General features: G+C 42.1%; 2 protein-coding genes across 2 annotated transcripts; both read right to left on the bottom strand.

Annotated features, from left to right (window-relative positions):
- Positions 1-1,117: 1,117 nt before the first annotated feature.
- Positions 1,118-14,383, bottom strand: brd2b (bromodomain containing 2b). The gene is made up of 12 exons (XM_019878594.1): positions 13,761-14,383; positions 12,549-12,837; positions 11,500-11,637; positions 11,166-11,310; positions 10,911-11,074; positions 9,706-10,209; positions 8,400-8,528; positions 7,700-7,948; positions 6,685-6,929; positions 5,431-5,747; positions 4,400-4,528; positions 1,118-2,493 (listed from the first exon to the last, which is right to left on the bottom strand). Exons 1-12 carry the CDS (start codon positions 13,790-13,792, stop codon positions 2,357-2,359), a joined length of 2,478 nt encoding a protein of 825 aa, XP_019734153.1. The 5' UTR covers positions 13,793-14,383; the 3' UTR covers positions 1,118-2,356.
- Positions 14,384-15,014: 631 nt separating this feature from the next.
- On the bottom strand, positions 15,015-22,467 carry tap1 (transporter 1, ATP-binding cassette, sub-family B (MDR/TAP)). Its single transcript, XM_019878599.1, has 13 exons — positions 22,283-22,467; positions 21,622-21,956; positions 20,856-21,087; positions 20,255-20,369; positions 20,040-20,170; positions 19,014-19,219; positions 17,990-18,187; positions 17,204-17,332; positions 16,941-17,129; positions 16,481-16,654; positions 16,034-16,193; positions 15,543-15,679; positions 15,015-15,426 (listed from the first exon to the last, which is right to left on the bottom strand). Exons 2-13 carry the CDS (start codon positions 21,952-21,954, stop codon positions 15,232-15,234), a joined length of 2,199 nt encoding a protein of 732 aa, XP_019734158.1. The 5' UTR covers positions 21,955-21,956; positions 22,283-22,467; the 3' UTR covers positions 15,015-15,231.
- Between the last annotated feature and the right edge of the window lie 856 nt (positions 22,468-23,323).

The raw sequence follows: 23,323 nt of genomic DNA, 5'->3' as shown, positions 1-23,323 counted from the left end.
GTACTACAAATTAATTATTAATAATAAAAAGACATGTATACTATCATTTTGCACCATCCGTTCATTTGAACGGATTAAAAACTGTTGCATGTACCCTGCTCTTTAGATAAAGTACTCACGCCCATCCGTGACGTTCTGGAAAGTTCATTCGGTCTCGGGGCAGTCGACGCGAAAAGTCCATGAAAGAAGGATTCTGTCTGTAATAATGATAAATCTAAATTTTATTTAATATTGAGGAAGAACTTAGTACATACGAGTATTACGCTGGTGAATTGCTCACTAAACATCTTCACTTGAGTATAATGAGAATTGTGAATAAGTGAGAGGTATTTGACGAAATTACTAAACACTTGACAATCATTTCAATTGAATTGGGAGTTGTCCTAAAATACAAAGTACAACCGATAGAGTGGTCTATGGCTTTCTGGAAAACTACCAACCAAACCAGGAAAGGGCTCCTTTTCGACTGACAAAATATTCAAACGAAGAGAATGTTCAGGTTATTAAGGCAAATATTTGAGGATTTTTGTGGTGCCCAACAGCCCTCTATCTCAGAGTAGATCTAGCTCTGCACTTGACAGCAGCTGATTCAGACCCCCCCCAAAAAAGAACTAACTGTAGTTAAGTGACCATTTTCTTTCTTCAGGATCATTAACGTGATCTCATCATAAATCAGCCATCCAGCACAAAGTGGAACAAACTATTTTTGCCTCCACAATAGAATTGTCTATTCCCTACAGTGTTTTGAAGAGAAATTGTTATTCTTTTCATCATAAATGGTTTATTTGTTATCTGCTACCTATTTTTTCTGACACCCTCCCTTCTCACTCTGCCCAACTACACCTTTTTAACTAACCTTGGGACCCATGTCTGTCATTTTTAGTTCCATTTTTTACATTTTTGGTCACGTCACGTGTTGCTGAAAAATGCTAATGCAAAGTAGCATTTCAAATTTTGGCTCAGATCGCAAGGCAGTAAATTATTTCGAAGTGCACCTTCAATGCATCAGTGAGCCAATTCAAGATTATAATGACGTGCTGCCACCTACCGACGTAAATTGCAACATAACCCTTTTGGATTTATGATCATGCCAATGTTCAGCTCAAAGACAAGCACATCGTTCCTACAGATTATTTTAATAATCAAAGCTGTCAAATGGAAGGGGGAAAAAAAGGTGAGCGTCGAAACAGGACGGAGACGCTCTCAGTGAGCAAACAAGTAAACTGGAATGAGAGAAGTTCTGTAAGAGCAACATAAAAAGAACTGGAACAAAGAAGGTAACAGCAGGGCAGATGCAGTAGTTTGTGCAACAGCATAAAACATTTAAGAATATACAAGCCTTACTACCACATAACAGCGTGGCGCTCATTCACATTCTAAACGGTGAACATGCACAAATGCCAAATGGTCGGCATGTTTTCCTGTAACAGTGAAGAGGAAATCAGGGATGAAATGAAGTCAGGTGGCTATTTTTTTCCCATTGTTCAACAGCAACATCAAGAAAAATTACACTTGCACCTTTACCGTTACATATGGCAAGCCGTTTTGAGTATTTATTCCATCATCCTTTAGGTCCATGTACTCTTTGTCCTGACTATTAAGATAATTCAGTGCAACAGAATATTCAATAAATGCTCAAAAGGCTTGCCATAAAGCCATACGAATGTTTAATCAATATTCCAACTACTGCACTTGTGTTAAGGTCCAAGTACTAGTATGCCCTTTGTTACAGCTCCAGCTTTGTGAAAGTGCGACAGAAATAAAGATGTATTGACAAAGAGCGTACGAGTACATGGACCTATCAGGAATAACGGCTTTTGAGAATTTGCGCACACTAGTTTTCAGTCAACATTTAGTGCACCAGTAGCATAGCGAATTGTCTTACCGTAGTAATGACCAAAAAAAAGCATACAAGAAAATGGACATCAAGGATATGAATGAATGCTCAAACGGCTTTCCGTAGTTCCATCGACAGGCTGAGGACGAAGCAAGGCTCCATTGAGGGATGAAGCGATAAAGAAAGCATCAAGATTGAAGGTTTTCAAATAAATAGAATAGCTCCAGAGAAGAATACATTCTTCTCTGGTGGAAATAATCATAAAATTCTTCTTTATAAAAGAAACATACAATTTTGTACACGTATTTACAAACAGAAAAAAAAAGATAGGAGGGAGAAAGCAAAGGCATTAAGTGTTTTGTTTCTTTTCCTCACACATCCTTCAAGTCTAACATTCAAAAGGAGTTCAGTTCAGTAGTCCGTTTTCAGGGAACGTCGCTTCCTGGGCCAGCCCAAGTCCCTGAGTTGCTTCTTCTTCTTCTTTTTAATTACTGTTTTCTATTTTAGCCGCAAAGGGTCTCAGCCGGAGTCTGACTCACTGGTGTCCGAAGACGAGGATGACGAGGAGGAAGAAGAGGAGGACGAGTCTGAGCTGGAACTGCTGCCGCTGAGGCGCGAGGGCTGTGCCTGGGCCTCGGCGGGGTTGGCCTTCTCCACTGACAAAAGTCGTACACAACACATAAAAGTCAGCAGGATGCTGTGTCATCACTGTCTAGTTACATGTACTGCATGTAATAATTTACTTTTTTTTTTTTTTTTTTGAATGGTCTACACCAGGGGTCCCCAAACACCGGTCCATGGACCGGTACCGGGCCACAACCCATTTGGTACGGGGCAGCAGAGAGCCCGACCTGCGAGCATATTGACTCACTCAGACGTGGCGGAAATGTGCGCGACTCAAGCCAATCGGAGTCCTCCTAACATTGGTTTGAGAGTTGAAATATTTCCGCCAATAAATATATCTCCAGAATGACTTGGAGGAGAAAGCTCTTGTGCATGTGTCAGGGAATACACCCGAACATCTTGAACTTTGAATGAGAAGACTCGCCTCAACTCAGGAGCAGATTGTCTTTTGCTGATCAGCTAAGGGGGCGAAGTTCCTCGAAGGCAACACAAGTCGTGTTTCCTCTCAGATTGAACCCCCACCTTAGCACCCCCGCTGACCACTTTTTATTCACAGGATATGCAAAATACAAGTAACATATCAGAAAAACATTCCTCCTCATTTGCATGTCGCGCTTCCCAGCCCAGCCTACCGATATGCCCCTCGGTGGACACCTGGAGGCCAAAACATCTTTCCGGTGCAAACAATGGATACCTTGTTAATACAATGGGTAGATTTCGCATGAATTGAGACACTGTAACAAACTGGAGGACATCTGGTCATGCTGCCCTCCCGAAGTTGAACCCTCCTGCCTGTCTTATCAGTTAATGAGGCCCTGGCTTCCTTCAGCTCAAGTTGGCCCTTTTTTCTGTGTGCTCCATTGTGTACAAATTGTGAGAATATAGCGTTCGAGGTCAATTAAGCAGACACTGAAATGAAACTTTGAAACATGATAATATTAAGTATGTCTTTCTCCATCAGCGTGGTATGTCGTCAAAAACAAGGCAATCCAAGAAACCCGTCGAATCATTTGAACAAGGAGCGCCCAAGTGATCAAGTGGAAAGCGCGAAAATAGGAGCAGAGTAAACATTAGCAGTTTAGTCGCTAATAACTAGCCGGCAGCTACTGGATGAAAGCAGCACAATCAATCGTGTCATTTTTTTGAGTAGGTCCAATTTGCAAGTAGAAATGATGCTAACACTGTATGTATGTTTTCATTATAAAGTGTATTTATTTTTTCCTGATTGGTCCATTTCTTATTAGTTCACTGCGTTTTTTCCCTACATTTGTTGTACAGTAGAATAACACGGTTTGAAATGAATGACCAAAAAAAAAAAAAATCTACGTTAACCCTTTCATGCACCCTGTAACCTGATAACATGGTAAGCTGTCCACTGTAGTAACCGCTGTCACTGAAAGAGTTAATAAAGTGTTTAATTCCCTTTATTATTTTTGGTCAATATCAGAATCAATCTGGCAATTCAAAGGCAATGGGGAGAAAAAAAATGGTCGCCTGTCCGCGAACAGCATGGACTTGTCACAATTTGTCCATGATGCAAAAAAATAAATAAAAGATTTAGGACCGCTGGTCTACACGCCTCTAATGTGCCATATCATCACTGTCAGCCTTCATGTTTTTTCCTAAAATCAATACTATTGGTCTGTTCCCCCCACATCGTCTGTTATTTTTAGGCGTTATTAAGCCATTTTAAGTGCGGAAAATAGCTTGGGAGCAAAGCCAGTACCCGTTGAACGCTCAGCTATTGAGAAGCGTTGCAAAAACACTCTCCCTCCTCCCCCTCACTCTGCGAGAGCCGTGCGGCATCGTGTCGCCAGTACAGTCGATTGAAGTCTGCGTGTTTTTGTCGATCATAACGAGTGAAAATAATTTTGTAGCATCTCTGTATTTAATGTATGAACGCCTGAAGGATGAAAGTGACATGCAATTTGAGCTGACCTTTGGGTTTTGCAGGCTTCTTGGTCGAGTTCAGCTGCCCGCTGACGTCCTGCAGCCTCCGCTCCAGCTCCAGACGCTTCTCCAGGGTCAGCTGCTCTTTGGATTTGACTGCACCGCCTTTCTTCATTGCTAACCAGAGAACCAAGGCATAAAAACAGCGGCAGTCAGGGAAAGGGTTGGCGAAATGAATCCGATTTTTTAAAAATAGATTATTTTACAGATTCTTTGCTCTGTTCTCATCCAACTGCTGTCCTTTATTGCATAACAGAATGGGAGCTAATTTAATCACGGATATCTGGACTGGACACATTTTGGATTTTACAAATAGGCAGGGAAGCATGAAGTGCATCAGTCACACACGGTGTGTCAAGCTTGTCGCATAAAATTCAACATGTCGACTCAGGTTAGTCATTTCCATCATGACTCAGACAAAGGAAAGAAAAGAACCAGAGAGGGGAAGCTTTTTTTTTAGCCAAGGATTTCTGGCCGCATCCTCAAGTAGTGAACAAACCAGGGATGCGGTCCTTCAAGAAGGATCCATTTTTCAACAACAGCGTGCAGTTCGGTTGGTTTGACTCGTGGAACGTAGTCTAATTCAGTGTTTTTTCATCCTTATCAAGTGTTCTGTGCTCTTATTTTATTTACTCTAATTTCAGAGGCGCAACGGTTAATTGACAACTGATCGATGATGAAAATTTATCAATAATTATTTTGACAATCATCCAAATCCTCTGAATTTCAACCTCACAGCAACATGGATTACCAAATTTCTGCAGTGCACTATGAAACCAGAATAATTATTTGTGTTGAATCAAGATAAAAGCAAATAATGATCAATATTTTGCCTACTTTTTTTTTTCATTATGGACCAAACCAGTAACTGAATTATAATTAACTTTTTATATTCGTGCATTTTCTCCACTGTCGAATTTGAAGTTTGACATCGCGCTTATCCTCATTAAGGTGGCGGATGAGTCTAGCTCACCTGACTTTAAGTGTACACCAAGAATATATGAAATGGTACTATGTACCCAGGTCAGTGTAGGGCTTGCGCGGCTTCTTCCGCAGACACGTCATGACGTAGCGCTCCAGTTCCTTCAACGTGGACGGTTTAAGCGTTTCAAAGTCGATCTCAATCTCCTCGGGGTTGGTGTCGCGCAGAGAGGGCTCCCGCGACTGGATGATGTGCACGACGCGGCCCAGTTTCTCGCCCGGCAACTTGTTGATGTCCAAGCTCAATTGGCGCTTCTCGTCGTACGTCATGGGTACGATTTCCTCCTCCTCCTCAGAGTCGTAGTGCGGAAGCATGCTGGATGGCAGCGGCGGGTAGAACGACTTCTTGGCGCTCCTGATGAGAGGGTCAATCCGACATTAAATCAGACAACAATGCTAAATTTAAACGAATCTCTTATGTAAGCAGGATGGTGATACAAAAGACAATGTTTTCTCGCATTTTTTGTGATAGCTTTTTTTTTAAAGCAACTTACAGGCAAGTGCAAATTTAGAGTTGATGAAGTGTGTAGGACCAGAATATAAATATTTGTGTGTGCTGTTCCCTTTACATTGATGCTAATTTCTGTTAGCATGTCTATGGTATTTTCCATTTTATCAGGAGAATTTGGCTGGACAAAATGTTCTGTTTTGGTTGAACATTGGTGAGTTCAAATATACAATGTTTCATTTTTTGTTGCCAGTGTCAGTTTTACAGTAAACTCCAAGTGGGAGTGACAACTGAAGAGCGTGAAAAGACCACACTTTGCTTCTTGTGAGGATAACTGTGCGAGGAATTCTTCACTTCTTCAAAGTGATGATATACGATAGTCTCCCATTTCTTGACAGAAAGAAAATACCTGCAGGAATACTGTTTCAAATGAGCGGAGGGTTTAAAAAAAAAAACAAAAAACTTTTTTCCCCCGTGACTTGGTTGTGAATTTTGCCTTTTAGCTTTTTGTTAGACCGCAAGAAAGTTGTGCAAAAAGTACTGAAATGTTGGACATGCCTTCCAAAGTTTTACGGTTGAATTAAGTTCACCTGTCAGGGTTAAAGTGCATTTTAGAAACATCCTGAAATTTCATGCACATGCTTCTACATGTCAAATTTTGGGGGGGCAGCAGTATTTACAGCATTGCAGTAAAAAAGCTGGAGATTTTATATTTCATATTGCAATCCGACATCAGAGCCATAACCTATCAGTGTTACTTTGGTACCTTTCACACATTTGGCTAGTGGTAGCACAAACAACGATGGACACAACTTGGGTTTTGGCCTGCCCGCATGGTACTAACTTGCTGCTCTTCTTGGTCTGGCTCTTCTTGGTCTGCGATGTGCCGGCTCTCGATGCCTTGTTCTTGAGCATTTTAGTGGGCATGGTCCACTCTTCGGAACCCGCTCGGCTTTTGGCTCCACGGCTTCGCTTGTCCGGCTTCCTGCGCTTTTTCTTCTCTTTCTTGTCCTTCTTCTCACGCTTCTTCTTCGGCTTCACGATGGGGCCCTGGGAGAGCGCAGTCAGCTGCTCGTGCACGGCACGAAGCTGCGTGTGGCGGTGGTGGTGGTAGTAATAATGAATTAGGTGAATGTGTGATGAACAACGTAACACAATCAGAGTGATTTCAATGCAGTCAGTTCTTAATACTGAATGACTGATTTGACTGTTGAGTAGGTTTGTGTTTAACTCATTCACCGCTGCTGACAGCCATCGACATTAAAGTTCCATTTTAACTGACCTTCAGCGATTGACAGCTATACAAGTCAAAAGATCAATTTCAAATGGGCTGATTGTGAATTAATTTAAGGCAGTAGTCCTCATTTATTTTTTTGTTACACCCGCGCCAGGAAAAAGGAAACATTTTGCACTCCGCAAATCTCTGCCAAGACTATAGATAGCATCATCTGTCTCTAAAATTGTTATAAGTACATTGCTTCCTTATTATCATAAAAGAAAACCAAAAAAAAGAAAATAAGAGCTGTAGACCAACTTACAACAAAGACTAACTTTATTAACACAATTTTTATAGTCTGTGCATCAATTTGCCTGAAAAATAAAAATTCTGAAAAAAAAATACTCGTAATAAGAGCACCACCGCTCACTTGCTCAAGTGAGTGTAAACAGGGTAACAAAATTATTGCAAAATCGCAACGTTATTTATTACACATTACAATTTGATATTTTTCGGTTCAAGGATCATGCAAGTTGACACACATGATTTGCTTTCGTGGGCCACATAAAATGACACGGTGGGCCCAATTTGGCCCCCGGGCCTTGAATTTAACACTGTGATTTAAGTAACTGGAGGGTCTTACCTGCGTGCATACCTGGTCCTGCAGTTCGGCCAGCCGGTGAGCTCGCTCCTCCTCACTGTCCGAGCTGGGGCTGCTCTCGCTCTCCTCACTCTCACTGCTGGGCTCGCTTTCGGACGTGGACGAGGAGGAACACGACGACGATGACGATGAGGAGGAGGAGGAGGATGTTGGGTGGCCGCTCAAGGACATGGTGGTGTGGTCCAGCTGTGGCTCGTCGGGCATTTTGGCAAAGCTGAACTCAAACACGTCCTATAAATGACACGCACACACCAACAAGTAATAAATACATTGTTGTGATTCAATTTGAGAGTCTGCTGAGGAGCAACTAAGGTCATGCAAAGGAACAAAACCATATTTCTATATTCCTGGTGTAAGGGAACCTCTGGATACGGAATGAAATGCATCGCGTGAAGCTGCTTTACCCAATAGCAAGTAAAGTGAGTGAATCTATTCCAGTGTCTTTCTGTGATGATGTCACACAGACAAAAAAAAGTCACAAGAATACACTTGCGGCGTTAATTAGATGCTCACTGACATGACGCCTCATTTCACAAATGCCGACAAGTTAATTTTATTGGGGCATGTCGACTTTGGAGGTTCTGCTGTTTGTTGCCTGTACTGTACTCCAAATGTAAGCCTTCCACAGGGAGTGGTCATTATAGTGCGCACTACGATGCCTCAGGGGAGCAGCAGCGCTCACCTGTAGCTTGCGGGCCATGCCCACCACGTCGTGGTCGGGCGGGTTGTACTTGTAGCAGTTGGAGAACATGAGGCGCACGTCTCCGGCAAACTGCTGCGCGTCACGGTACTCGCGGCCGTCCATCTTCCTCTGCCGGCAGAGTCACACGAGGTTTGGAGGGAGGTTGTCAAAAAAAATAAAATAATGCGTAACGACAGTCCTTGACCACGAACAGAACGAGTGGTAAGGGTAATGGATGGAAAACGGGGAGGGGTGTAGAATAAAGGCATGCACGTGTTTTTGGTGCAGTGATATTGTTCAGTAATGTGCAACATATAGAGCAATGATTACGTTTTTTTTTCCATGTTTAGCCTGAGATTTTTTCTCAAATTTATGACCAGGATTAAAAACAAACAAAATTAGGAAATTGTATTCACTTTTAACAGCTACTACATTAAAAAATGAAATCAGTTTTTTACATAATTGAACAATAGTTGTCTACATTAAGACTTGTATATTCTCCCCGAGTTCTGACTTTAAAATAAATTTGTCATTGACAGTACAGACAACTCAAAAAAAGTTGTTGGACTTTGGAGTGAAATTTCAGGATCAAGATAAAATGCATTAACCTTTATTGAACTTAATTTGACTTTAAGAACCTAATTTGGCCAAACCGCTCAATGTTTCAGTAGTTTTTGCACAACTTCCTGTTCTTTTATAAGGAGCTAAATCGTAAAATTCAATACAGGTGTTCGATCTATGAACAGACGAATACATTTCCAAGGATGTCTGCTTCTGTGCGTTTCTGTTAATCTCCCAGTCTCTGTAAATCATTGCATCTTTGAACCTCTCTGATACTCAAACTCAACGGCTAATTTGCAAATCTTCAAACAGGATGTTCTGGGTGGGATGTTACCACTGACCTCATAGTGTCATCAGAAGGCTTCCACAGCGATAGAGAGAGACTAGAAGAGTCACAGAAAGAAATACAAGTCGACTTCCTTGAAATTCAAGGTAAAAAAAAAAAGTTCAGCTCCTTGTTGTCCAACAGGAAGTTGTGCAAAAAGTACGAAAACACAACAAACAGCTGTACGTGTGTATTCAAGTTTAAAATAGCCCTAACTTTTTGAGCAAAGTAGAACAATCAACTGCAGCTGTGTATATGTCACGATAGGATGATGAATATTATACATTTCTATGGCTTTCGGAGTCATAATCACTGAAGGATTATAGAACTACAAAAGTGGCATGCAAACAAAGAGAGTTTGACAACTTTAATATACTGCAGACTCATTGTAAATAACAAGAAATGAGCGCTGCATGTCACCTTGATGGTGCTGAGGTCCATGGGACACTTGATGATGTCGTGATAGTCATGCAGGCCGAGCTCAGCGGCATCCACGGGTTTGTAGAAGGGCCAGGCGTAGGCGGCGTGCTTCTTGGATAGCATGTCTTTGAGCAGCCCACTGCAGTAACGCATGGGCGGGCTCAGCTTGCCCTTTCGCGAGGGCTGCAGCTGCGCACAGTCAGGCAGGTCCTTCTTGGGTGGCTTGATGGGACGCCCGCTGCCCACGCGCCGCCCCACCACCGACATCATGGGCTGCAGTAGTACGGGTCCGCCGGGGCTGTGGACCAGGCCCATGACGGGCGGCGTTTCCAGGGTCATGCCGCCAATGCAGGAGATGGCGTTCATGGGGGAGTCGTGGACCTGTCCGCCGTGGCCTCCTTTGCCCAATCCCACCAAGTGTCCGTGTGCCTCTGCCGAAATGCCCACCGTCAAACCCATGGTGGACGGAGTGGTGGTGTCCGCCTTGCGCTTAACTCCCTTTTTCTAACCCAAAACAAAAACCAAAAAACCAAAAAACAAAACAAAAAAAAACAAACAAAAAAAAAACCCACAATTGAATGTCACCATGGAAACCAAAACAGACTCATCTTTTGTTGCTGTGAAATATGTGTGTCGTCTCCGGGTTTCTGGAGCAACGCGTCACTAGAAATGTATATTGGAATGGACAGTCAAAGAAATCGCAAAGTGGAATTCGGGCCTAAAAGGGGAGCGCAAAATCGAGATTTTGACCAATCTTGCCAGACGTCATCACAGTGAGCAACTAAAGGTTTAACAGCGCTTGCTTTTTCTTGATGCCACCACAGAAGTGCACCTGCCTGCTCTGGGATGAAAATAAAAGAAGAAACTCACCTTCCTATGAAGAGTGATAATCTCCCTGCCTCATTGTTGCATCTGGACACTCGTCATTAAAGAACATCACGTATTGCTCTTAACATTTTCTACCTTTGATGACTTACACTTTATTACATAAATTGCCTGAAAGGGTTATTTGTATTTCTACTGGGGGAAAACTGTTTCCATATTGGGACCTTGAGATTTTCCACTGTACTTAACTCGTGGACTGCCATCCATTTTCAGAGCTGTTCCCCAAATTGCCAAGTATTTTAGAGCCTTTTGACTGATCTTTCAAGATCCACAAAATATTGTGTTATGTGATGATATAAGCAACGAACCGAAAAATATACCTTGGTGGTGGGCTGCGTGGGAGGCAGGCCCATGATGGTGGCCGGGGGTAAGCTCTTGGTCAGCACCATCTGCGGCGAACTGGCCAGCATGGAATCGCCCGTGTCCGAGGAGGACGGCGAATAGGCCGATTGCGACACAGCCGGCACCTGCTGCGCCCGCATGGCTGACGGACACACACAGGAAGACCGTATTGGTTAGGACCATGACGGTAGGGGCAGAGTGGCTGCTCACGGTCAGGATGGATAGACACTCACGGCTCGTCTTGCGGCCGCGTCCTTGGCTGCTCTTCCTGCGGGGGGCGGGCGCAGGGAGCTCCACCTCCTCCTCGGGCATCTGTGCCACCTTCTGGAGGAAGATCTTTTCCAGGGACTGGGCCATCAGCACAATGTCATCAGTTGGCTAAAAGACAGTGTGCATTCCAATTAAGACACCACAAAAATAAATAAATTACATCAATTTTGCGCCACTGGACGTCATGTGACACAGCAAACAGGCCAGAATAAGGAGAGACCTTGGATATATAAATATATATATATATAAATATCCCATCTCTTTCCATTAGCATGACATGTGATCGCTGAGGCCCACCTTGTTGTAGATGTAGCAGTTGGTGAACATGGTGTTGAAGTCCTGGATGCACTCGCTGGCAGAGCGGTAGAAGTTGTTCTCCAGGCGCTTCTTGATGGTGCCCATGTCCATGGGCTGCTTGATTATCTTGTGGTAGTCCTAACCCAGTGTGAAGAGAGGTCACATTTACACTGCATTTCTCTTGAGATCTATAAACAGGCTTTGAGGACACCTTGAGGGAGAGGCATTAACATTAGTGTCCTAAAAGGATTGTAACAACAACGCCAATTTATTGTTTTGTTTTTTTCTAGACCAAAGATATTTGGTTAGACATCAAATGATAATTATGAGTCAAGAGATCAACGATTTGGCTTTTATTACTAGTTATTAACATCTCAACACCAAATCTTTATCTGATTTGATAATCTGAATTTGAATCTGATCCACTGGTGAAAGGACACTTTGATCCTCTCCTCTTTCATCTATAACTGCTTCAAACAACAAAGTGTATGCGGGAAAACTGGTTAAGATTGCACAACTGCCTGTGTCTTATGTGTTGTGTTGTGTTGTGTTATTTTGTTATTTTGACTTCAAGATGGCGCCGCGAGAGTGGCTGCCTTTCCAGCAGCTCCTATATTTTGTTCTTCTACTTCTTCCTTTCATAACTTTGCTGCTGTGAATTGGGAATTTCTCCCTTGCGAGACTAATAAAGGATTTCTTATCTTATCTTATCTTTAAGTGAGCAAAAGTTTGGATGGAGAGAACAAGGATGAGGACATTTTAAAAGAGTAGAAATGGTTCTGGCCAATTTTTGTACAATAGCTTTGATAGATCTCTCATTTGTACAATTGCCTGTTTTTCACTCTCAATTGACTAATCTGTACCCACAGTCAATTTTTTACCCAATTTGGGTTATTTTTTTACCCAACTGTTTTTTGAGTGCATAGCTAATCCGTAAATACCCGCAGTCTCTGGTCTCATATTCATCTTTTCAGACTCTAGCAAACGCAAAGGATTTGGCATAATTGTTCCAATACTTTTGGAAGAGAGTGTACAATTGGAATACTCACAGGCAAATTGAGCCTGTGCGCATCCACTGGCTCGTGGAAGGGCCACGCGAATTGATGTTTCCAAAGGCACTTGAGCAGGGTCTTCTGGAGGTACTGCAGGTGATTAGTGGCCCGGCCCTGTCGGGACGGGTCCCTGACAGCAGGCTGCGGAGGGGCAGGTGGACCTGGCGGTATGGTGTGTGGCAGGGAGGGGCTCTCAAAGTCCTCATAGAGCAGAGAGGGCTTGCGGATACGCTTGCCGGTGCTAGCGTGCGGGTCCATTACGCCGCAGGACAGCCCCACCAGAGAGCTATAGTGGAGAGCAGCAGACAGACATGCACACACTTGGAATAAAATCAGCTGTCCAAGCACCAGACACTAACAATGGAGAAAGTTAGACTTTTTTTTACCCCATTTTAAGACCTTTAAAATGTCATAACTTACTTAATTCTATACATTTTGATAAAGTTTGAAGACCGTTTTGTTCCTTTACTCAACCTCATTTCGATGACGTTGGTCTTGCTGAAAAGAAAGTATTTGATTTTGTTGTCACGTTCCTAAACATTTCTTAATTTCGTGTCTGGGACGTGTTCACGCCATGTGTCCGTCCCGCCCTCCATTTGTGTTTGTAAACATTGTCTAGCAATGACAAGGACGGATTGTAGCTTACCGTTATGGCTAAAAAAAAGTCACATGTACAACTTATTTCACCCACACAAAACTTCGCATGTTCAATTAATCTAGGAAACTTAACGGCAGCCCGCCAGTCCACCCCAACATATATCTAACGTCACCGGCGAACGACAATGGCGAAGCAAACTAATAAATAGACGCCTCACATGATATTTGGCGTTGAAAACATTAAAACGCAAGAAATGAGGGAAATTGATAGAACAGGAGCTGTCCTGGTTTGACACGGCGGGGCGACGAATGAATGGAGGGCGGCCGGTCGAGGACGGAGGGTTAGCCAGAGGTCGGTCACTACGCTGTCAACCGCCCTCGCACCTAATTCCGAGGAGAGGGGATAATATAACGCCCTGGTGAATGAAATGTCTTCGAACAACTAAGTTAATTAGGAAAGCCGTCCCTAAGTGACACTGACAGCTAGCTAGGTGGAAGCTAAAGGATAGCTAGCAACGGTAACTAAGCACATTACTGCCTCGCCAAGGCTAACAGTAGAGATGTGAATACAGTACTGTATTAACTCATTTAAAAAAAACATGCTTATGTTACCTTTCGTGAGGCGAACTAAGAGGTGCTTCCATCAGTCGGGGTGTTATGCAGCTATCCAATTGGGGAGAAGAAGAAGAAAGAAATTAGGGAAGGAAAAAAAAGCTGCTGGTCCGCTTTCGTCACAGCGGGTGAGGAAGATAGGATCACTCGCAGCTCCTTCACGAAATGGCGCCTGACTACTTCCGCTTCAGTTGTTATATATGCCCACGCACGTCGAGAACACCCACTTTCTGTCAGGTGGTCGCCCATACTGCTCGTCGATTGGCTCCACGCGATGTCTGATTACGTCACAGCACGTCTGCGTTACCCAACTAACTACTCTGGGCTAGCAGCTAAAAAATGTTATCAAACTACCAATCTTACACGTCTAAAGTGGCATTTTTCGGGTTTTGCGCATATAAGCGCTATGGTGATAAGATCGCTCACGAGCTAGCTCACAGAATTATTCAACGTGTGAGTTTTTGTCGCTTATTTTAGCAAACATAAAGCATTGAAACTAGGTGCAAAAAATGCTAACATCATTCTGAGTCAAGGAACAGAAAGGAGCATATCAGTTTGATGATAACGTGCTGAGCCTTATTGAGATAATATCCATTGCATTTGTTTTCTCTCACGCTTGTCCACGTTCACGTGACCGGTAGTGATGATTGGGTTGGCCACCTTCAAAATAAAATCTTACTATTAATGCAAATGTCTCAGCAGATATCTATCTATCTATCTATCTATCTATCTATCTATCTATCTATCTATCTATCTATCTATCTATCTATCTATCTATCTAGATAGATAGATAGATAGATAGATAGATAGATAGATAGATAGATAGATAGATAGATAAATGCTGGTTTTCCACTGGACGCTCAGCGTCTCTGGGAGTCTATGGACAATGGGAGTTTATAGGCTGGCCAAGAAGCTCAGCTTTTCTGCATGATGATTGGATGATCTGTCTGAGGCTGAATCTTTTTGATTGGCAGCGAAATGAGCCAATCACCGATCTTATGAAGAAGGCATCCTTTTCATTTTTTTTGAAAAGGAACGAGAGTAGAATTCACGTATAAATAAACGGACACATTTTATGATGTAGGCCGAAATTGAGCTTGACCTCCTTTACAGACCAGCATCCGCCACTGATACGATGAAACCAAGACAAAAATTTGCAAAGGTAAATTTGGCAAGCTGTAGAGACGAGGTGCGGAGACTGTTCACGTCGGTCAGTGCCTTAGCCAATCAGGATGCAGAACGCAATTCACTGTTTAAAAGCATTAAAAAAATTGCACTAAAAAAATCCGTGAAACAGCGAAGCCGCGGAAAGTGAACCGCGTTAGAGCGAGGGATCACTGTATTCACAAATATACACGTGTATTTATTAAGCAGAAACAACATTGCATCGTAATGCATTGAATTTGAATGAAAAGAAATTTAATCTGCACTAAAGACACTAAAAAAAGTGGCCCGATATACATGGAATCCTTCATTGCATCTCCTTTTTCACCAGTTGAGCGTAGAGCTGGCTGCTTTCCAGTAGCTGGTGGTGGCGGCCCTCTGCCTCGACCACGCCATCATGTAAGACGATGATGTGGTCGGCCCTCTCCACCACGCTCATCTTGGTGGAGATCAGAAGCACGGAGCAATTGTTGACACGTTCGCTCAGCAAAGCCTGGTAGACCTGTTGGGCACAACAGCCACATTAAACTGAGCACAACCTGTGCGTTTCTTCCATCTTTAAGTCAGGTCCACTCAAGATAATAAGTGTTAGGATGTTTTTTGTTTTTTTTTAATTACCTGTTGTTCATTTTCGGAGTCCAAGTCACTGGTGGCGTTGTCTAGTACCAAGATAGTGGGCTGTCGAATTAAGGCCCTGGCAATGGCAATACGTTGCTTCTGACCGCCAGATAGCTGTCCCCCTTTCTCGCCGGCATCTTAAAAACAGAGCAGTAACTGTTATCACATTTCCAACATGCACTTGGAAAAACTGGTGGTGGCAAGGGTGGCAACATTCCAACAATTTTCCATGGGAATTGACATATTGTCGCTGTTGTGTGAAAAACACGTCACTTTTTGTCATTTTAAAAATCTTTACATGATTGGGGTGTCCGCGTTTCGGACATGCCACTGGACAGCGTCAATATGGGATACATGGGGATAGCAATGGAATTTACAAAACTGAATGAATCTTAATTGGGAACTTGAATATTGTTGGTTAATTTTCCACTGAAATTTTCAAGCAAGATTCCTGAAATGTTCCACCCGCTTTGCAAGTCTAATGGTGGCACCTGTGTCGTAACCCTTGGACAGCCCCATGATGAAGTTATGGGCGCTAGCCAAGCGGGCAGCCCGGTACATGTCCTCATCACTGACGTCCGGGCAGCCGTACTTGATGTTCTCCCGCACAGAACGTGCGAACAGGGCACAATCCTGGCTTACCACCGAGATCTGAGGGCAGTAGTGGGAAGTCGATTTGTTAAATGCATTTACTACAACTGCAATTAGATAAAAGATGAACTGTATTTTTCATGAGGTGTCGTTGGTTTTTATGCCTTTCTGTCAAAATATGTCTTTATGTGAAAGCATTTCGTGGTGCAAAAAAAAAAAAAAAAAAAAAACTTTTGGGACCGCTGTACTCTCCTGAAAAAATGTGATTGACATAATCAATGAATTAACTTTGATTTGAACTTTGCACTTAATTGACTTAAACATCCCAAAAAGTTGCTCTCACTCACTTTCTGCCGAAGATAAGCATCTTTGTAACTGTCCAATGGCTCCCCGTCCAGAAGAATTTGTCCGCCTTGGGGTTGATAAAACCTTTCCAGTAGCTTGACACAGGTGGACTTCCCGGATCGGTTGAGCCCCACCAGCGCAGTGATCTGCCCAGGTTTCATTTCCAGGGTCACACCCTGGTAGAGAAAGGCCGATATTAGCATCAAGCAAGACTAAAGCGCCTTTGACATTTGCAAAAATAAATGATTTAGGTCTATTGGAGTCTGGAAGGTGTCCTTTATGTTATGCATGTTGGATTAACTTGGGTTTGTTGAAGGCTCGAAATTGTCTTTTTTTTTTCTTTCTCATGCACGTTTGGTGTGGTGAAGATTTCAAATTTCATGTCTTTGATGTTTACGAAAAAGCAAGACATATTCGTTGCGCTCAGTCGATCTTGACAAAAACATATCGGTTGTAACGAACCTTGAGGATGACATTGTCTATGTCGCTGGAGTAGGCAAACTTGACATTTTGGAACTGAACGTATCCCTTCAGGGATTTGGGAGCCAAGGTTCCCTCTGGGGGTATTTGAGGTTTCCGCTCCAAATACTCAAAGATCTTCTCAGAGCCTCCCACAGCCTTCTTCACCTCCGGGTACGAATGCATTAAGGCCTGAAGAATGGCATATGACACATGATTATTTGTTCTTTATAATGGATACAAAACCCTTTGAATTGATGGCTCACATCCAGAGCCGAAGCAAACTGGAGCTCGTAGAGGATGAAGGAGACAAGCTCCCCACTGCTGACAGTCCCTCGAGTCACCAGCATGCTTCCGTAGTACAGGATGGACACCTTCATGATGAGAGTGGTCATCTGGGAACACAATACAATAATTAATTTGAAAAGAAAAATAAAACAAACAAAAAAATTGTCGTCATTGAAACATGCAATCGTGTCTTTGATATTTATGAAGAACTTCAAATTTGTTGAGGAATCCAATTTCACTTCAGTCTTTACAATTACATTTTAAGTTCACTAAATTGTCTTCTGTGTTTCTGTAAATCTAGTTGAGGTTGTTGAAGATTTCAAATTGTCTTTAATTATTAAAAAAAACTGTATTTAAGGTTTGGTGAAGCCTCCAAATTGTCTTAGGATTTTGCCATGTTTAGCTAGTGCTCATGTTCATTATGATATATGGACAAGTGATAAAGTTGTGAGTTTGGAATCGGCCATTTTGATCAATGGCTGACTTGGTGAAGATAGTTGCACCAAATTTATCGCTGTATTTTTTGTGACTGCTCGTCTGCACGTTTTTTTTTTTTCCCAGACAATAATATGTATGTTATATTCAACGAAGACAAAATTGTCTTTGCGCTGACTGAAAATGTGTACTTTATGTCCATTGAAAAATTAGATTAACCCTTACAGGGACAGCGGTTACAACAGTGGACAGCTTCTCATGTTATCAGGTTACAGGGTGCAAGAAAGGGTTAAAGTATGTTTGGTGTTTTGACAGTGCATGATCCTCACACTGTTGGCTGAAGTCGTGCCGGCATATGCCGCCGCCTCGATCTTGTTCAGGGCGTACAAGTCCTCCATGCAGCGCTCGTAGCGTTTCGTCTCACCGTCTTCATTGGCAAAACTCTTCACCGTCTTGATGCAGGAAAAGGTTTCTGTGGCCACCTGATTGGCTTTCGCTAGAGCGTCTTGAATCTTCACTGATATTCTCTACACAATATTCATAGACATACAGCAAATCAGGTCATGGTGTCTTTTGCACACAACAAAACAAGTACGGCATGTTAGGTAATGTTAGCTTCATGGAAGACTCTCGGAACATGAAAACGCTGTTAAGGAAGTGAAAGATTCTAAAATCGACAAAATGTGAGGTTTATTTATGGAAGATTCAAAATTGTGATGAATCTAATACACGTACATTAGACTCAACCCTGGTTGAAAGGGAGTATGCCTGGATAAAACGGATTATCTTGAGCCGGATGCCATCCTCTTCTATAATCTTCTAAAGTAAATCTTGGTCAACAGAGTCGAGGGCTGCTATCGACGACCCTACTGCGAGTGTTGAGATGAGATTGGGGTGCTTCTGTTACAGGTGTTTTCATCTTGTGGTATTCAGTCTCCGCATCGGAGTCCGAATCTAATTCCAATCTGTTTCAATTTTCTCAAAAGCCGACAGTGCGCTTTATAATCCGATGCGCCTTATATATGGATCAATATTCTGATTTCTTGGACGAGGTATGTTCAGTTACAGCGCTTTGTTACAGCTGTAGCAGTTGTGGAAGCTCTATATAAATAAAGCTGTATTGTATTCTAGTGGATGCATAACGCAACCGCAGCCACTATTGTAGCTTCTATTCTATGGGCCTCATAATGCGGTGCGCCCTATATATGAAAACAGTTTAAAAATAGGCCATCATTGAAAGTAGACCTGATACACCGAAGCGCCGTATAGTGCAGAAAATTTCCGGATATTAACTCTCAAGCGGCCATGGATGTTTTTTGTGTTTTTTGTGCTTTCGTTTTTGTCGTCAGTTACCTCGCGGAGGTGCGCGGTGAACTTTGGCAAAACCCAGATGACGGGCAGCCCCATGGACGTCAGCAGGGACAATTTCCACGACTGCTTGACCATGAAGAAGAACACGAAGAGCATGCGAAACGTGTACCACATGAGTAGGCTCAGCCTCTCACTCAGTGCCTCGCTCATGATGTTGGTGTCTGTCGTGATGCGTGACACCAGGTCACCTGCAAAAGCACAAGACAACGGTACCTTCACTTACAAGTTCAATTTGCTCGGGGACCAAGATTTGCAACTCATTTTACACATACATCAAATCAGTTTTCCCCATTAAAATGAATTGACATTCCAGGAATTTGTTCCAACCTCCCAACCCCAAAAAACACTACATTTATATTTTTTGTCATTTGATTTTAATATAGAAAATATATTGTCTAAAAACATATAAAAAGACAATAGAATTTTTTAAAAATCTATGTAAATAGTAAATCCTTGTGGCGGATAACACTCGCTAAAAGAGCAAAGCAGCCGGAGAAATTTGTTGTCATGAGAGGCAGCAGCAAACGACATACATGTCACATCAACTGCTATAGCTACTTTTTTCTTTTTGTTTTCCATCTTCTTTCTGTTCTTCTTCTGCCATTTCTTTTTCTACTTTATTATGCCAGTTGGCAAGTATTTTTGGTGCATTACTGCCGCTTTCTTTACCAAATTTTGGCTTGCGACGTAATGCAAATTACTCAAATAACGATGCTAATTTCTTTTAGCTTGTCTATGGGGTTTTGCATTACGTTACCGGATTTTTGAAACAGTATGTTTGAACATTTTTTTATGTTCAAAAACACAATGTATAATTTTCTTTTGTTTTCTGTGTCAGTTTTACAGGAAACCTTAACTAGGAGTGTGTTTCAGTGTGTTTTAAAAAGCCTGAATGCTTTCAAAGCATGGAAAACTTTAGGGGAAAACTTTAAAAACACGTCCTTTTTTTGAACCTATATATGTTGCAGATTTTCACCTATCACCTGGAATGGAATAACCAGGAATAACCTGTAGGTGTTCTGTCAAAAAAGGCGATCTCCTGTTTGAGAACAGCCTGGAAGACGTCTCCCTGGACTGTGCTGTGAACGTTGCTCATGGTGACAATGTACATCAAGTCCCCAATGAACTCCATCACCGCACTGGAACAAAACAATGGAAAAAATCTCTTGAAATGAACATGCACAAATGGCATTAAAAAAAAAAAAAAAGATCTTTATTTTTACCTGACAGCAGTCATGATTGCAATAATTGTGATGGCCTCTGTGAAAGCGTCAGGCGTCCCCTTGTTCTGGATCCATTCTGTCACTTGACCAGTGTACATAGGGACCGCCATCTCGCCTGAAAACACAACGACATGCGTCAATCACAAGGCAAAAAAAACACATGACTTTCAGTGCAACGGGAAAAGAAAACGTGTCCATGCAAATTCGGACAATTGTGTTTTGGATGTTGACAAAACATGTATGTAAAGGTTTGTTTCGATTTTTTTAAATGGGGCGCTTCCATCTCTGGGATTAAAGTTGCCGAGGTGGTGACAGTAAAAAGCAACTTGGGAATTCAGGGGGTGAACAAGATCCACGCGGAATTCTGAAATGCTAACGATGTGGGGCTGTCTTGGTTGTTATGGGCCGAAGTGGAGAGGCAAATTTAGGCTTCTCTGCTTCGACTGCCAACCCCACAACCCCAAAGTGAACAAAATGGATGGATTATAGTTTGTTAGGTTCATCGTAGACTAAATTGACTCTGATCTTTTCAATGTTCATTAGGTTTGTTTAAGACTCAAAAGTGTCGTTCATGTGTGTGAAACTGAATGAAAGAACTTACAAAAGGAGGAGAGCCCCACCAAAAGCATCACAGCCAAAAAGCAACCAAAGTGAGGCCGCATGAAACTCATCAGTCTCCTCAAAGGCGAGGTGGCCTTCTTTTTGGGCTCTTGTTTGCTGCTCCTCGGCCTCCACACAGATGACACGGAGAGAGACAAAGACACCAGCAAAGACTGGACGTATTGAGTCCAGTAGATCCATGACACCATCATTACCAGGTAACCCTGAAACATCTGCACAAATGTTTTCACCGTCAGTCTCTTTAACACGATTGGATCTCAGTCCCTAAAGTTACAAGAACATTTAGTTCCTGTAGGAAAGGAGCTTCAAGAACAGAATATACCTGGAACTTAAGGTGAAATGTGGCTCTAGTTCCAGGAACTGCAAGTACCAAAAACTAAAGGTTACTGAAACCCCATTTCCAACTAAAGTTCCGGAAACCTTAAGTTCTTGCTACTTGAAGTTTCTGAAACCAATGCCTCATTTCCACCTAAATTTCAAGGAACCTTTAGTTTTGGACACTTTTTGCTTTCCAACAAAAAATCCACTAGCATTCCTTTTCCATCCAAACCTTTAGGTCTTGATACTTGTGGTACAATTCAAGCATCGTGAACTAAAGTTTCCTGGATTTTATACTGGTAAGTTCCAGGAACTGGATTTCCAATGACCTTTAGCTTGAAGCATGTGCATTTCCTTTCCACCAAAGTAAAGTACCAATAATTGAAGGTTTGTGGAAGTTTTGAGTTATGAAAGTGTTTATTTCTCACCCTTTCCCAGGAGTGCCAACCCCACATCTCTTCCTCAGCAGCCCAGCCTAGAGCATGGAGAAGAGTCACGTAAGTCGGGAGGTGCAAGCACAGGACCAGGATGCTCTGGACAGCCCCGAAGACTCTGGCCCCCGAGAGACCATTGGCACACAGCAGCAGCAGGAGGAGAAGGAAAACAGCCCTGGTCAACTCTCCTCCCCATAAGGCAACGAGTGGCGGGCACGGGAAGAAGAGGGAGTTTTGTGGCGACAGCTGCAGGGAGCGCAGGACGCTCAGAACGCACACATCCATGCACGCAAAAAGCAACAGGAACAAGGCACCCACTTTGGACATGTCTGCACACACAAAAGATTATCCTGAGGCATGTTAAGTACACCTGTACAGTACAGTAAAATGAACCTTAACTTTGCCATTTTATTGTTTAGCACAACATCATGCTCAATGCAGCTGCAAATGAGAATCTTTTTATTTTCACTTTCACATTCACCACCAACGCCAAGTCAGAAAGTTATTCATTCGCCTTAACAAAAAAATCATAATAAAAGTTTCGCACATGATCGGTTCGTGTAATGGTGTCATTGCAATACGGGTGAAGACGTGGGGAAAAAAAACAGTTAATACTCAATTCAACCATTCCACGTGTATACTGTACTGTACTTACTGTATTTCAAATGTCAACGGCGCCAAATAGTCTTCGGGGCTCAAATTAAATCCTCAATATAACTTAAATTCGTTAATACTGTGTTAGGAAGATATAGTTACATTCGAAAAATGACCACATCCTCAAGCAACTGATAATCTCGTGCGACGTCGTAATAGTGAAAGCGAAAGAAACAACTATTGCAGCACTTCCTGTAATAGTAACCATTTCTACGGAATTGTTACTTGGACAAACAACTTTGCAAAAACGTGTATGTTCCGATTTTGTGTTAAACTATTGTTCTATATCATACTCCCGCTCTGATATCTTTTATGGTATTGTATTAAAAATTAACATCCAATAAAATGTCATGCAGATACAATTAAAGAACAAACTATAGCGTCGAAAAAGATACAAACAGCTGGCTAGCTACCTAGGTAAGTCGATAGCTATCTTTAAGGGGTTAATTATTTATGGCACCATACTTTGGTGGTGAGGTAGGTATTTTACCTAAGTTTTAGTGTGAAGTTGTCTTATTTTATGATACTTACAATGTTACATAAAATAGTGGTTGCAGGGTTTTGGGAAAAAAAATATATGTGATATTGGTGTTGAATACTGTATTGAGATTGATATTGTGAAATTTAACATGTACCAAAAGAAAGTAATGAAACAAATATTTTTTTCATGTGGCAAATTAAGCCGATCGAATTGTGCTGCTGTAATACACTGCAATTATATATGTATATATATATATATATATATATATATATATATATAAAAAACATTTTTTTTTTTTTACCAAAGGCCTATTAATCCTATTTATCTTTGTAATGTAATATAATGTATTTGCAATACGCATAGTGCATGTGTCATTATGGTGCTGACAACATTTTTCGATATACAATGCAGCCTTACTTAAAACTCTACATTTGATAAAGGGTATATGAGTCAAGTCGTGAAAAAAACTGTGGCACAAGCACAGAGCCTTGGAAGATCCTTTGAATTTCAGTAAGTCCACTGACAATGAACTAAAAATATTTTATTGCAATAGATGAGCGT

This window comes from Hippocampus comes, unplaced genomic scaffold (genome assembly GCF_001891065.2).
Source record: "Hippocampus comes isolate QL1 unplaced genomic scaffold, H_comes_QL1_v1.1 scaffold315, whole genome shotgun sequence".
Taxonomy (NCBI): Eukaryota; Metazoa; Chordata; class Actinopteri; order Syngnathiformes; family Syngnathidae; genus Hippocampus; species Hippocampus comes.
This window is presented reverse-complemented; position numbering and strand designations above follow the sequence as displayed.

Coding starts and splice junctions, on each gene's coding strand:
- brd2b (XM_019878594.1), bottom strand. CDS start 13,792: ATGGAAGCACCTCTTAGTTCGCCTCACGAAAG. Junction 11,311..11,499: donor ACTGCTACATCTACAACAAG/GTGGGCCTCAGC, acceptor ACTGTCTTTTAG/CCAACTGATGACATTGTGCT. Junction 2,494..4,399: donor GAAGCCTGCAAAACCCAAAG/GTCAGCTCAAAT, acceptor GACTTTTGTCAG/TGGAGAAGGCCAACCCCGCC.
- tap1 (XM_019878599.1), bottom strand. CDS start 21,954: ATGTCCAAAGTGGGTGCCTTGTTCCTGTTGCTTTTTGCGTGCATGGAT. Junction 19,220..20,039: donor TTTTGACAGAACACCTACAG/GTTATTCCTGGT, acceptor GTGCTTTTGCAG/GTGACCTGGTGTCACGCATC. Junction 18,188..19,013: donor TCACCGCGCACCTCCGCGAG/GTAACTGACGAC, acceptor AATATTGTGTAG/AGAATATCAGTGAAGATTCA.